Raw genomic sequence first — 16,389 nt, 5'->3', positions numbered from 1 at the left:
GCAAATCTAATTTTGAATGACCGGTAATACCCCAACAGTAGACCGCCATTACCTGCACCATAGCAGTTAATTAAAAATATGAAACCCGTGATAGATTGATAAATGTCTTTAGTCCACTGTATAGGCTCTCTAAATAAATTATTACCAATGCTATAAGTCACTAGAATAAATTGAAAAATGAATCAATGTTTACGTGACCGCCATTCCCCCATCTCAACCTATTCATCATATTAATTGAAACACTACTTAACAAATAGTAGTATTCTGTCTCAATAGTTACAAATCTGTATTTTTTATTCAGTACAGACTTCGATGAAATCATTCCCAACCCCATCCGTACACCCCTCCACAATCTCGAAACTCTCGAATTTAATTAAACTTGAAATCACACAAGGATAAAACTATATTGCAACGATAGAATTTATGCGTTGAATTTGAGATTTAATCTTCACTTACCGTAACTCTGATTTTAAACGTCCACTTCTGCTTTATTGTCAAGAACAGCCATATAACAATCCAGAAAAATAAGTGCATAATACCCCCGATGATGCAAATTAGGGTGACATCGTCCAAACTACCCCTGTAGACTACCGTGTAATCGTGAATGAGGGGAGCATTACAAATTCCTATAGAGAGGAGAACGCAAAGAGCGGCACAATGGGTGAAGTAACTCCACAAATTACCCCCGGTACCTTCTTCTTTGAGAGTGATTATTTTACTCTCGCGTTGCTGATTCAGAAAAGCGTTGAATCTGTAAAAAATAATGAGAAGATGAAAAGGGTCTCCAAGTACAAATTATATAATTAAGAGTTACATTATCAACATTAATCTACCAGTAGAAGTTTCATAAAGAGAATAAAAATTCATCGAAATACGACGGGGGGTTATTAATAACGTGTCTGACTAAATTATCATTCCATATTTGTTGTTATTTATCGCTACAACATTCCATTATTTGAAACAGTGCTGTTTTCTACTGTCAGCTTCTTTTTTCGTAACTTCAACGGACTCAATTAGTAAAAAACACAGTTTGTCATATCTAGTTATGATTTCCATTACGTTTGAATCGTTTTCAATCAATCCAGGTTAATTCAAATGGCAACAAAAGCATTATTGAAAAGGTTTTGTTCAAACGAGAGAATTTCAAACATCAAATTAGCTCACACTTTTCCATGTTACAATTATTGATAAATTCTTATAGTAACTAGTTTATAGTACAGTCAAATTGCGGTAGATTATTAATTTCTTTCTATATTTTCATCATTGAAAGAGCAATTCGGGAAATAATCATCAAGAAGATCTTCTTGCTTATCTTGAAAGCGCTTTAAGTACGCGACAATTGCTGTATCCATAAACATTCACGGCCACACACTTTTTCAAACAATTATAAGTGTCAATTACGCTTTTTTTAAGTTCTAAATTTGAAAATAATTTGCTGTTACTGTAGAAATTGTAATGGGAAAGGTTACAGCTATACTGATTTGTAAGTATCGACAAGAACTTGCTTTTCGAGTTCTCCATAATGTTCTTTTAAAAGCAATTGTAATGGGAAAGGATACGGCTATACTGATTTGTAAGTAGCGCCGAGCACTTTATTGAACTCTTTAAGATTTTTCTTATGAAGAAATTTTTTAAGAATTTTGTCTCAAGAAACAATAGGGAAAATCCAGAAAATTTAGTCCTCGTAAGGAACTCCTCAAAGTTATACTTTATAAAGAAAATTTCTAGGTTTCTTAAGAATTTTGAATAGCAGTAAAGGTGTGGCAGACTGTGACAATCATAAGCCTTGCAAGTTCCTTTGGAATTTTTGCCATCTTCTCATTCTCAGTTCAACATTTATGGTTGTTTCATGTTTGCAGAATTGTGAAAATTTGAATAGTTGAGTAGCTACTTGTTCTTTCATAACCACAATCAACATTTTTGAAACTGCTCAACCGCAATTTGGACAAGTTTAAAGTCGTTCCGAAGCCGTTTAGGAACGTGCGTCCATCAAAATACACCAATAATCAAACAGCATCGGAAAATATAGATTTTTTGGGGTCAATCAGCGCCAAGAGAATCAAGATGAGTTTATCTTTCAAAGACCGTTTTTGGTATAATCCATAATAACTTATTGAGTTAGTTGAATAAGGATTTGGAAAAACGATCTTATGTGTGTTTCCGCCCTAATCTTCTTATTCACTTTCGTGCGATTATTTCTTATTTCGTAATTTGAAAAATTGCACGATGAAATTATCTCATAAATATTTTCATGGCATCTTTTTATTAAAATTAAAATTCCCAAAGGATAATGGAAAGGTTGAAGACCTTCCAATAGTAACACGTGTATTGATAAAGAAATATCATTTTTCGTATAATGTCATTTCTGATTGACTGACAAGCGACTAGCTACGGCAAAAATGTCGATTGAGTTGCGGTTTTTTTCACTTGAATTGCTTTTCATCGATTAATAAGGTCAATAGGGGTTCTTTCATTATATTAACCTCATGCTTGTCGCTTGCTGTAAACCCCTGGATACTTGACGATATATTTACGCTAGAGTTGTGGAGAAAATGAAACCGAAACTATTAAATGTCAACAACATGACAAGTTATTAATTTTCTTCAAGAATATTGCGAATTATCGATTTAATGAGAAACTTTCCGGGTTATTATATAATTTAATAATACAAGTGATAGTTAATAACTACATGGCACAATGGCAATAATATTTCAGTTTTATTTATGATGCAAATCAACTATAACGAGAATGAAGATATGTCACTTGCCACAGATGTAACAAACACGGAAATAGAATCTAAATTCATCATTAATTTTACATAAATATTAAAAAAAATGAATAAAAACTGAGATGCACCCCTAAAATCCAATTTTCTCGATTTAAATACTAACAGCCCTTCATTTCCTTCATCACCGATCCTCCCTCTAATCTAAATGGGATTTTAGAGACTTTGCTCATTTCTCCTTTTTATCTCTTTTGTCTTATCTGCTGTCTTTAAACGGAGAGATTTGCACTTTTCTTGAAACTCGGTGATGCAAATGAAAATTTTGAAGTTACTACTTTTTGAATAAAACATGATAACATTATTGAATGTATGAATAGTAGCCATAAAAAATTTGAAACTGAAGATATTAAATGTAATTTTTATCCAAAATACTTTAATGAAAAATCGTAACATTCATATTGTAAGGGCGGGTTGAAAAGCTATAGTTGCGTTCGAGGGTGATACAACGATTAAAGTTTCGACAATAACCTTCGTTGGCGCGAAATTTCTATCCAGCTAGCAGCCTCTTGAGGTTTATAAACAGGAATAAGTCGTTGGGAGCCAGATCTAAAGTATACGGTGGAATCAGAATCAATTGGAAGCTCAATTCATCTAATTTTGATACCGTTTTCATTAATTTGCGACGCAGTGCATTGTCTTGATAAAACAGCCCTTTCCTCTTTTTCAAATGTGGCATTCTTTCACGATTTTGTCTTTAAATCACTCCAATAGCTACGTAACAATCACTGTTTAGGGTTTCTCTCTTTTAAGTCATTATACCTTACCCATCTCAAAATACAGGGTGGCGCAATAGAACGTGCATTTATTAAGTATACGCTTAAAAAATAACTACATTAGGTATTGTTGAAATAAAGATATGATTATTAGGTAATTAAATGCAGTTTATTTTTCAAAAATAACATTATCTGAATAACGATCCTGTCGAAGACGGCACTCCTCTAAACGCGAACGCAGATTTGTGAAACATCTTTCCAATAAATCTGGGGTGATTGCTGCCATTTACTGGCGGATATTTTTCTTTAGCTGACTGATGTCCCTCGGATTGTTCATGTAGACTTTATTTTTGAGGCAACCCACAAAAAAAATGAAGAGGCGTCAAGTCACGTCTAGGTGGGCGCCAAGGGATATCAGTCTTGCAGGAAGTTCTCGTATTCGCTATTCTGGATCTCGCAAGTTCTGGAGTCAAATATCCTTCTAACATCGCAACATAGCGGTCGATGTTAACGTGGACGTGGACGTGGACGTGAATGTTCGTGGACGACCTTTTGCTGGTGGTCTAAACGTGGAACCGGTCTCTTCAAAACGCTTAACCCATATTTTAATTAAATTTGCACTTGGAGCTTCATTAATGTGTCTTGATTCATATTCTGAACGATACAATCGTCTTGTCAAGACGTATGAACGACGTCGAAGTGACTCATGGCTACTAAAATTCTTCAACTATCCAACCACGCTAGGCTCCCCCCGCCACGCAGCGTTTACCTCGCGAAAAAATATGATGCAATATGAACGTTCTATTGCATCACCCTGTGAGTCGATTCATCACGTGTATTACACTCGGCTGACTGCCGATTGGACTACGGTGTGAAATGATGGAGCGATATTTCGTTCATTGTCACATATCGAAGGAAAAATTCTGGTTTATTTTGATTCAATAGCTCCGAACACTACTCAAAACCATCAACAGAGCTTTCGTAAATAGTATAACAGCTGTCAATTAAATACACGTGTCTTTTAAAAGCTAAGGCTAATTGACAATAATATAGATTTAATACTAGTAGCGCCATCTATGTGTCAGTTATCAACTTGAAACTAATAATAAGAAATTATTCATATTTAACTAGATCGTAACCGAAAATTTAAATCATAGTGACAATTTTTTTTTTTCAAATTAGTTTCAATGATAATGATGAATCAGTGCAAAACACTGGCTCTTTATCTTTCGCATTCGTTCTCTCTTAAGCGTTATCTCTGTACAGCTTCTTCTTTAGTTTTTTTTTCTTCTCATCTGTCTGATAATACTTTTTATTGCTAGCACTACACTAACAATTGTACTGTCTTGAAGGGGTTTCGATAAACAAGTTATCGTCTTCATGTTTTTTATGCTCTATCATAGCTTTGTCTCAAAAAATCCCGGGACTGAGCCTTACTTCTGTTTCTGTACAAGGTAAGTTTTGTATCTATCATAAGTGAGATCTAAGAAGCTCTCCATTGGATCTTGAAAATTGTAAATCTTAAGCCACAAATCATGTTAATCACAAGATTTACATTCGTTTGCACCAAGAAAAAAATAGATTTAACTTCAACAAAAGTAACAGTCATTTCCAAGTATAGGTTCTCTTCATAACATTGGTGAGTCAAATGGAAGGTTTACGTTATCTCCAGCTGACCATTTTAGTAAAACAATCTCACAGCTTTCACAAAACGCGTGAAGTACCAATTTTTTATCTTGGTTTCTATTCAGAAATCCAAAGTAATAAAGATGCAGTTTTAAAACAATCTCTTTTTTTTAAATATATAATTTTAATATTATAGGAAGAAAGGTAGTATGACACATATATAAATATGCTGTTTCGGAGTATATGAAAAAAGTCATGAGGAAGCTGTGTTCAAGATGGGTGCCGCGTTTACTCACAGCGTCGAGAAGATGTCTATCGAATGTTTGGCAATGTTTCACAGAAATAAAGCTAAATTTCTGCGCCTTTTCATAACTATGGAAGAAACGTGGATTCATCACTTCACCAGCTCACAAATCTGTTATTGCAATGGCCAAAATTAATGAATTTGAAGTTTGAAATTACTACCTCATGCACCCTGTTCGCTAGATTTTGACCCTCGAATTATTTTCTGTTCAGAAATGGCTATTTTCCAACAATGAAGTGGTGCTCTTGGTAAGTGATGGCTATTTTGAGGAGCTTGACGTCTCCTATCATAAAAAGGATATCAGACTTATTGAACATCGCTGGGAAAACTAAAAAGAGATTACTTTGAAATATAAATATATATTTTTCTAAAATTTTTGAGTTTTCTTTATTGGGCCAGGTATTTCTGGGATCCTTGTACATTCTACAAAACGAAGCACTAGGAATTTTTTATTTAACCTATCATAAATGTGCATCAATTCTCGAAGGATAATCATTAGAATTTTTTTAGTTCCTGTTCGTTGCGAGTTATTTAGAAATAGAATAAAATTTGGCTTCTGTAGAAAGCTTTCCTTTGGTATTATTAGCAGATTGATGTAGTAATGCACAAATATATGATGAAACTTACAAATTCATATTAATAAGATGTTGCATCTTACTTCCTTATTATCTCAAAATTTAATATATCTTTGGTATAATATAAAGAATTTAAAATATAAAAATTCACTATAAACTGTTTAATTGAATTTACTGAAATGTGCAATAAGTTCAATTTCTTTTTTATCAAACTGCCAGATCTGTTTGATAGCCAGATTAGATTTGCGTGGTAAATAAAAGGCAAAGTCACTTTACAACTCTTATTGGTCACTGCCTCCAGCTGACTATTGCATTTCCAAAATCAAATATTGTGGTTACTGCAAATATTGACAAAACAGTGCGGGCTGCAGTTTCGTAGGATGCCGTCCGTACATCAGTGATAAAATCTGCTTTGCGACTAGAAGAATTTATTTAACTTTTAATACCAACTGGAGAAACACAAAAGGAATATTGCTGCTTCGACGATATTCGTTTTTAGTGACAATGATTGTATTAATGTTAGTTTCCACTTTTCACAAACTATAATTTTGTTATGCTAGAATTACTTCTCTTAGAAAAATACCCATATGAAGTAGAATTCTTCTTTTTTTTTGTGAATCAATCATCTTTATTGTAAATGTTATTGAATTAAATAGTTAGGAATGACGAAGAATTACAAAAGATCTACTATATTTTATATTCATAAACAAACATTATGTCTTTTGAAACTTCGTTAACTACTCGCTAATAATTTTCATAATTGATAGGAACATTAAATAAATTGAAATATTTACCTGGTGTGTCCGTAGAAATAGAGAACGATGCTTGATGCTAGAACAAGTAATGTTGATAACGTGTAAAGAGCGAAAGTGACTTGTGAATTTAGCAAAAATGGGGTAGGGTTCCCAAAATTGTATACTTTTGCGTTGTGTTTCAAAAGAGGAAGTACTTTCCACACCCCAACAACATGAACCTGCAACATAAATATCATAGAAAATATTTATAATTGACTCAATACTTATGTGTTATTGACAATGCTAAAACTTTAATTTCACTCAACCTGATGTTGATGAAACATTACGAGAGGTAAAAAAGGCGTGATAATCTAATTAATTTCTATTAAGAATGTTAAATTCCTCATAAAATTTAGCTTAAGAAACTCAAGATGTATCGTTAGTTTCGCACTAACAAGAGTCGCAAACGTAAACAAAAATCGTTAGTTTCGCACTCACAAAAAAATTTAGGATTTTGGCTTTATTTTTCCGTGTTAATGCAAAAGTTTCTGATTGTTTGAAAACAACAACAACAGATTTTCCTACTGACAAAAGTATGCTGGCTAATTTTCATGTGCAGTAGAAATAATTAAAAATTTTAATTTCACTTTTTTCTTCTCTTTTTGAAATATAAATTTCATTTTTAGAGAGAAGGTAGAAAGTAATTTTAATTTATCCCACGATTCCTACTGATTGGAAGAAGGAATTAGGCCTACAAATGGATATTTTTTAAAACAAGTTGTACCACAGTAAAATAGAAAGGAACATTGTAGAATGGATGCATATTAAAAATTAATACCCAGATAACAGTTTAGGATCTATTTAAAATAAAGCAAAGCGAGGGGAAAAAGTCTAGAAGAGAAGAGCTTTGACGAATTTTTGTATAGAAAGTAAATTTTAATTTAACTTTTGACGTTTCATAGTTGTTAACTATTTACACATCTAGGGCGAAAATTAATGCACGGTATGATAATATTGTGTACTTCAATAATAGATAGTACAATGTAATTATGTTCCTTTGCAGTTATTTAAAATTGTACAATTGTCATAAATCCATATTACGAAAATATTATAACAACTGAAAATCTGTCAGTTATACTTCACAGGTTCAAAAAATGTAACAGGAGTCGTGGAATTTTTAGTGTAAGCAAGTTTTATCTAACATATACCACATATCGAGTTACAATTCCTTTTCTCCGCTTACCGTGAAACCTGACATATTGACTTTGTACATCGACACTATTTACTTATCACCCAACCATTCTCTTTCATCAATTTCGACAAGAGTCCCTTTGAAAAGAGAGCGTCGAATACAAAAGCGATTACTTTTGGTATATATATTTAAAGCGTAAAGAAATTATCACAGTGTCGGTCAGTTTAATCTAATTTTTTCTAAAAACAATGTGAATTTCCAGTGTTATTTTGGTTAATGGTTTTCACAAGCAAAATTTACTCAATAGAAGAAGCTTAATATTTTTTAGTTCTTAACTACAAAACGAGTGGATCAGTGAATGGTTTCCGTTCTAATTATAATAGTTGGACAACATGGTGTTTTTGATTGGTAATCCCCAACAAAAAAAATCGCAATTTAGTAAAGGTCTCGTATCTTCTCCGTTATATATATACCAATATTGAGTCTGCCTTATATTTTGTCTACTATTACAAATATGGCGACAACGTTGTGTCATCGGATTGAAAAATATCTAATGCAAATATATGTAGGTATGTATGGATTTGATGTCTTCTATACATTGCGACCCAAAGGATCTATTGAGTCTTGCTTCGATACTGGAGAACCCAGTGTTTACAGTTGATCCATAAATCCCACTCCTTTCAAAAAGTCTAGAATATGGGATGGCTTTAATTCCCTGAGATCTTCGTCTTCTATTTCAAGTGCTTCCAGGTGTACTGCTCTGGAGTTCCTTATTGTTTCTCACTTCGACAGAATGTGGATAGAGGTTTCGTCCTGTGTGTAACAAAATCTGCACGCCGCATTATCTGCTAGGCCTAACATCTTTAGGTGTTTGTTGAGCCGACAGTGCCCCTATAGAACTCCTGATAGTATTCGTAGATTGTTCTCACTTAGGTTCTCACTCAGTAGATCTACTCTAGTTATAGTTTCCCAAAAGAGTCTTTGTCTATCTTAGCCCCTATAGGTTGTACCAATAATTGGTTTCGCTCCTATCTATCTTCTTTTCCAGTGCTTTTACCATTGTTCTATAGCTGGTATCACAGAAGGGTTAGCGTCTCAAGAAGAGCTTGTCTGCCTCCGCTTTTCTCGGTGTGTCCCGGAATCCATTTTAGGGTAATTTTATTTTTCTTGCCTAGCTCATTCAATTTTTCTATGAAATCCTAAACGAGTTTGGATTTTATTATAGTTCCTCTCTAGATTGAACTGAATACATTTTTCAATTGCATATAATACAGATACACTTTTATTCACGACATTTTTCACCCTTCGACCGAATTCCCGAACAACCTCAACAACGACCCCTGACTGACCAATGCCTGACCCAGGGAATTCCACGTTGTCTTCTTTTCATAACCTTCTTACTGTCATAGTAGCCTCAATCTTCTCCGATATATCTGGTGGAACGTTTCAGGAGAAGCCAACATATTTACATCTCTCTACCTACCACAGGCGAGACTTTTTAGATCAAAAGGCTTCCTCAAGACAGCGGGGCGAGAAGATCTTGAACGTCTAGTTTCTTGTACATATACTTTACGCCCACAAAAAAATTTTTACTGTTCTCGCGTCCTTTACGTCGGCGTCACCAGTTATCGGCGTTAGTCTTATGGTCGTCAATGGCGAGAGGTGAGACAATAATCGATAGATATGTTGGTTTTCTCTATAACGTACTAACAGGTACATCGGAGAGTAATAACATGCTGCTAGGACACTAAGAAGATTATAAAAGAAATTCGCAAAAGAAGGCAACTTTCTGGATCAGGTATTGGTCAAACAGGGACTGAATTGAACTGATTATTGTTTTATTGAAGAAGTATTATGTGTATTTAAATGCGCGTTGGCACATGGCGTGATCATTGTTATTAATCATTTCAGACTGTAATTTCGCTGTTTAAATATCGTTATTTGTTTAGGCGATAAGTCATCGTCTCGCAGTTGCTCTTCCAGTTTGTTTTCTTAGTCAATACTATTAGAAGACACTATACATTTTCTTTATAAAAAAACAATCCACCTCATGCCCAGAAATTAATTCAAACATTACACGGTAAACCATACACAAATCATCGAAATTACTTTTCATCTGTCAAAACAACGCAATAAAAGCCAGTGCGGAACTGGGCGCTTATTTATGTGGCAGGGGCGAATCCACGTTAAGGACCTTTTTCAAAGAATCCTGAGCAATATTGCGGAATATCAATCAGCTTCATTCATTTGAAGGGGTAACTTACTGAACTATTTTCTTCGATTAGATCAGAATAGAATATAAATTGAGTGTGGATAGTGGTGTAAGTATAACGAAACAAAGATAAAATCCAATTTAACAACTTACCTTATATAGTACAGACATACCAGCGAATGACAACAAGATATGTAATCCATTTATGAGCAATTGGAAGGAAAATATTAAACCCAAACACTTGTTTGTAGCCCAAAAAAGTGCTGGATATCTAATGGAGTAGACTACCAATGCCAGAGCTAAGTTAGTGTATTCGATGTTAATAGAACTCATGAAGCCAGTTTCTGAAACAAAATAAAATAACAGTTGGATTTAAAACTCATATAAAAATAAATAGTATCAGTCCAAAGGTTTTGATATTGACCAATTGAATTCCATCGGAGTACGAGTAAGTCTTCGGATCACAATCCTATTTGGGAATCGAACTTGTTAAGTAGGCAATATCTTCACGTCTTTCTCTCATAACTAATCCTCACAACCATTTATACACCTTGAAACTTGCTTATGTTCAACTTTTTCTACCCCCTTCATTACTCAAAAAATTTAATCGTCCTCTTTCTACTCTCAATTCTCAATACGAGAAACAGCGTTATTCAATGTCTTTTTTTTAATTATTCATGTCTATTTGACACTCGATACAAAACTTGGTCTTCACGTTCTAGATTTTAGTATGGATCGACAGTTTAATTGAATTAAAATCAAATGAAAAACAAGAAAAAAGAAACAGAAAGTGATTTATAAAGAATAGGAATGCATGAAATAAAATCGATTTTTGAAAAACTGAATTCGCATTTTCAGAAAAGTGCTTAGAAAATAGTTAATCCTAATAGATTTTTCGCTACTCCCCTTTAGATGTGGTCTAAGCTTTATATTTTTTCAAGGTAATAAGAGAAAAGTACTTGTACCACATACATATATGACAAAAGTACTATTGCTTGTGATAAAAGTTAGTCACAATGAGATAAGATTTTTGTTTACTAAAATTGACTTGATTGATATTAAATCTTGAGCTATTGCCTATAATTCCAATTATTATGTTTCTAAACATTGTATATAATCAGAAATAAATCAATAATGTAATTATCAATTCTCCATTCAACACAATCTAATATTCAATTACGTGGTTATATCAATATCAAGTCATTCTCTTTTGTATCCCAAGAAAATTGAGAATAGAAATTACATCAGTCATAAAATTCAAATATGCTTCTTCATGAGAGTCTTCTTGAATAACTTCTTTCCTTTCTATTTATTAACAGTACCTCATGAATATATACTTTTTTAATTAAAGTTTGAACTGAAGTACGAAATACAGTGGTAAATAATGTTTTTTTCTTTATTTTTAATTTCGTGTATTCAAAGCTACAAGGTTTAATATTCGTTCCGAGTTGAGTTCCCACTTCATTAAATTTTAATAAAGCAGGATTTTGTTTGAAGTTAACAATACAGCGAAAGTTGAAACTTAGAGCCGATTTAATTGAGTTTCAATGATTCTGGATTAAAAAATGTATTGATACAATATTATATCCGATTGGAACTCTCAGAAATTTCAAACTGGATCGAACTTTATCTGAAAAATATAAAGAACATCGTATAAAAACACTGAACTAATTCGCACACAACAAATCTTTTTTTGCGATTGATTTAAGTCAAAATGTGAAGTCGGTATTCAAGAAAATTGTTTACAAAGTGTGAGAAGTAGACATCAAACTAAAATAAATGTCCATAGATAACGTAAGTTGTAGAAATATGAGGTACCGTCAATAACTCCAATACCACCATCCCTCAGAGTTTTTAAAACAAAGTGCTGCGTGCAATATTATGGAGTCCATCAAAGAAGCCATAAAACGTTTTAGTGTTAAATATAGTGAAAGAATGTCAGCGCATCCAAGTAAAGTGCGAATGTTGAAACGCCTGCTGCCATCAGATATGAATGATGAACAAAGATATCTCCAGATTAAGATTTGAAAGAGGTTACTCGCTGGAGTAATTCTCCACAAGCCCTCCATCCATTCATATGAAATGCTTATCACCTATTAGGCAGATCACAGTTACTCTGAATTTTAAAAAAGAAATCGAACAGGGAAGGTTGAACGCAATGTATTGGTCTAGTGAAATATGAAACATGAAGAATTTTAAATATTACATTTTTCATACCTAATGAATAGAAAAGTCTAGACAGACAAGCTGGAAAAATAATTTTTACACTCACCTAAATCCTTGTTCTCTAGTATTGTATGATTCTCATGGCCAATAATATCCTTCAAAGTTTTGATAACCGTGTGGGTTACAACTGGCGCACTAACAAAAGGCATGGCACTTGGTTTTGTAGCTACTGTTGTCGGTAGTGCTACTCCTTTTTGAATAGAAGGTGTTGTAAACAAAATGGTTGAATTCGACGTTTTGAAATTTAGAAAAACGCGTTCCCGATGCGTTACGATAAAGTCTAAATCTGTATGCCATACTTTATCTGAAAAATAAGGAATTAATTATATTCCCAGAAATTCCCAGTCAGTAAACGTGATGCTTTTGTTGGATCAAATTTTATTCCTAAAATCTAAAATGTTTAATAATATGTTCGAATATTAGAATAGAAAATTTGTTTTTATTTTGCTCGAAACAGCTTCTTCAAATAATACTGTTGCGTAAATAATTTTCTAAATATTCTTTTATTGCTTTGTATTTTGATTGAAACATTATCCTTGTTTCTCATATCTGAAGTATAAGATAAAAATTATAGAAGAAAATGTGAAAGAAGTAGCTATTAAAAGGGATGGAATGGGGAGAAATAGAAGATCAAACAAAAGATTGATAGATAAAGAGGAAGAAAGTATATTTCATAATCTCCAACAGCTATGAAACTCTGGACCTGGTAATCTGGCTTAAGATTGAATTGAAATAAAAGAACGGCAACTTCTTTTTATTCTATAGATAGACAATATGTTCCCATTATATTTCGTCTTATTCAAAAGAAAATTCAAATTGGATATAAAACGACAGTTTCCACCTTTAAATTAATCTTCATAGTGTGTATTTTTTGTACTCATCTATAGAAATTGATTTTTATTGATCTTTTCAATGCTATGCTAGCCAAAAACTATTGCTTTTATTGTAGGTAATAACCACGTCTAAATACCATAAAAAATGGATTGGTTTCAGGCTATTACTTCAAAGTACGACATGTTCAGAGCTCTAAGATAACCTACAACTCACTGATGTTTGAGTTGAGTTGTCAGTCGATGGTCAGTGAGCACAAGATCTCGAATTTCCATCGATGGAGAGAGTTGATAGGGTTCTTAGTGAGGTTTGTCATGTCTCTATTTTTAAACTGTACAAACCACTTGTAGACCCGAGATCTTTCCATATCGTAACTTTTGTTTTCAACATTAAAACAGTTTCAATAGCATTTTTTTGAGTAGAAAACAAAGTTTGACAACTACACGTTTTCAACATAAACTTGATTCCAAGGAAAAAAAACGAAACAAGATCATAGATAACTAAACTAGTAATGAGTTGCGCCGTCTTACATCTCACGGATGTGCTCTACAAAAGCTTCTTAATGCTCTTCCGGGTATTATTGGGTACCCTCAATATATCTTTACGTCTTCATCTAAAGTATTTAGCAAACTTTCAAGTATAATCACATCTGAATATTGTTACAAAATTATTTGTCGTCGATGGTATTTCTTTATTCACAAAAATATATCTAACTGTTGAAAAATCCGGACAAGTAGTTCAAAACTGTGGATATATAGGCAAAAAAATATGGCGTATATGTAAAAATTCATCATACGCGCTAACGTGATTTTTTTCATATAAAACAATGCTTCAAATATCGGAATATGAATTGTTCTTTCTCATTAGACAAAGTAATTGAGATTCAACCATTAAATGAAAAATTTTTTTGTGTTAGCAACTTGAGATTGAAATAAAGAATTTCCATTCGTCTAAATCGGCAAAGAACTTCTGTAAACTAAGTAGGTACCCCATTCGAACATATTGAAAAGTTAATATCCGATATTAGTTTGCTATTGGAGTTACCTTCACTATTTTTATGTTTGTTTTTTTGTCAGTAGAACTTCAATATTACATTGGAAGCTGAAAATATCCGATTTGAGAGATATTTTTTACTTTGATACGTAATTTATAAAAGTTTATGCTTTTGGCGTGCCAAAATGAGGTTTATAGGAAACTAATCTAATCATAGCAGTACAATGCTTCCACTTCGGTTAATTTTATCGGGGAAGGAAGTAAATCATATTTTTAGCCGGACCACTACGAATAAGGGGTATAAAAGAATAAGAAGATTAGTACATTTATTATTTGTTTTGTAAGATAATAAGATATTTTTTTCATATTTCATAATGAAATATTTATATTTACCATAATATATTCATATTAAAGAAATATGTACTGTTCTAAATCACCCCTCGAGAATTTACAGTAACACTTCTCGTATAGTCCAAGACATTTTTTTAATTTACACTATAAGTTATCCCTCGCTTACTATTGAACTACTTATTAATAATTTTACTTTGAATTTGGGGAAACAGTGAATTTTAGACAAAAGAATTTCATTGAAAGTTATAGTTCTTTTAAATTCAAACAAAAATTTTTACATTTAATCCATATCTTCATACCATAAGAAAGTTTTTCAAAAATTGGTGTGTGCTCCGTAGCTCATTCGTCAAAATGCGAGATCATTGCAAGTATTATAAATTTCTTTTTACTTTTCAAACCTTTTTATCCATTTAATAAATCTCTTTTTACAGGAGATTTATTCCAAAAAACAGGTACAAGGTAAATAAAAATCAGTCACTCATGTCATTATTACCAAATATATTCATATTTCATCCTACTTCAAAGTATAACTCACGATTACTAGGTGAACTAGATTAATAATCATTAGTAATAAAACATTTAAAATTATGACGAACGCGCTGGTTTTTCTATTACAAAATTAGGTGATTTTTTATAGTATTTTAGATGAATTATATGCAAAAAATATTTACAGTGCGTTTGAAGTTACCTATCGGATTTAATTCTAATATAAGATTTACAGATAACAGCGTAAGCAGTCTACGTAGGCCTATGGCTTCAGAGTGTTCGTCATAGTGTTGGCTTGATCCTCTTTACAAAATATCTCCATTTGATCCTGTCCTGCGCCTCTTCTATCCGTTTTATCTTTAGTCTTACTTTTCTTCTCCTTAGCCTGCTGTTAATAACTTTTTTTCATACTGTACTGTAAACACGACTTTACAGTACTAATTTGGATCCGGAAAATGGCACTTTACTGTATCATTTTCATCATCACTTTTTAATTTTCCCTACTGCTTCATCAATTTTCTCAGCAATTTCATTTGAATTATCAGTCATTCTTTCGGAAATAGTTATTTGTATGCCAAGGACTGAAAGTGCTACTTTGTTGGACGAATCTGAAAATTGCGAGCAACAGACGAGTCCAACAAAGTAGTATTTCAGCTGCGGCATACAATATTTTTTAGACGATGCATAAGAATGTAACAAGAATTCTATTATATTTTCTCTGGTTAAAGTTTTTGATTTTTTTGCAGTGTTCCCTTTGATTTTTTTCTTCAGGTAGTTGATGAGTTTTGGACATTTGTTAATGTTAACATCTTGTTTTATTGCGAGAGTACCTTTAATCATAGAAAATGTAGACCATAAAGTAGAACTTTTCCAGATTTTAGATTTTTCTGAAAAATAAGCGAGCACTACGTTTTCCGTTGGGTCTCCGAATTAAAGTTCAAGAAGTTATTATTACACGGTACACGATTAGATATTCTTGACTCGGCTCCTTCGTCGCCTCGTCCATAAACATCTATCTCGTACCGTACTAAATCAGTTCTCGGACTTAAATAATGTAAATAACCGTTTTGGTATTCTATTATTATTCATTCCGGGGGCATATTACATCCAACTAGCTCGTTGTGCCCTGAAAGATTGGTGGTTAGTCGTAAACAATCATTATTTCTTCATTTGTTCTTTTTCTTTAGATCCCTTTCTCTCAATATTTATCCTCCCTCCTTCACTTTCAATTTATTTGTAGCTTCTTTCAATAATATCCCTAGTTGGGAGCAGCAGAGCACTGTTGGACGTACAACTATTTTATAAATTCAAGATTCCGCTGATCTTGGTGATATTTTGAATGAATGAATGAATTCCTTCAT

At 32.8% G+C, this 16,389-nt stretch overlaps 1 protein-coding gene across 2 annotated transcripts in view; it reads right to left on the bottom strand.

Annotated features, from left to right (window-relative positions):
* LOC130891736 (protein tincar) overlaps positions 1-16,389 on the bottom strand; it is a 155,668-nt gene that overhangs the window by 57,304 nt on the left and 81,975 nt on the right. For both annotated transcript variants that reach the window (XM_057796644.1, XM_057796645.1), the window contains exons 5-8: positions 12,414-12,671; positions 10,295-10,485; positions 6,798-6,976; positions 457-751 (exon numbers count right to left, since the gene is read on the bottom strand). In XM_057796644.1, coding sequence (XP_057652627.1) covers positions 457-751; positions 6,798-6,976; positions 10,295-10,485; positions 12,414-12,671 — 923 coding nt within the window. The remainder of the gene's footprint in view (positions 1-456; positions 752-6,797; positions 6,977-10,294; positions 10,486-12,413; positions 12,672-16,389) is intronic.

This window comes from Diorhabda carinulata, chromosome 3 (assembly GCF_026250575.1).
Source record: "Diorhabda carinulata isolate Delta chromosome 3, icDioCari1.1, whole genome shotgun sequence".
NCBI classification, from domain to species: domain Eukaryota; kingdom Metazoa; phylum Arthropoda; class Insecta; order Coleoptera; family Chrysomelidae; genus Diorhabda; species Diorhabda carinulata.
Note: the sequence above shows the minus strand (reverse complement) of the source record. Positions and strands in the feature narration are given on the sequence as shown.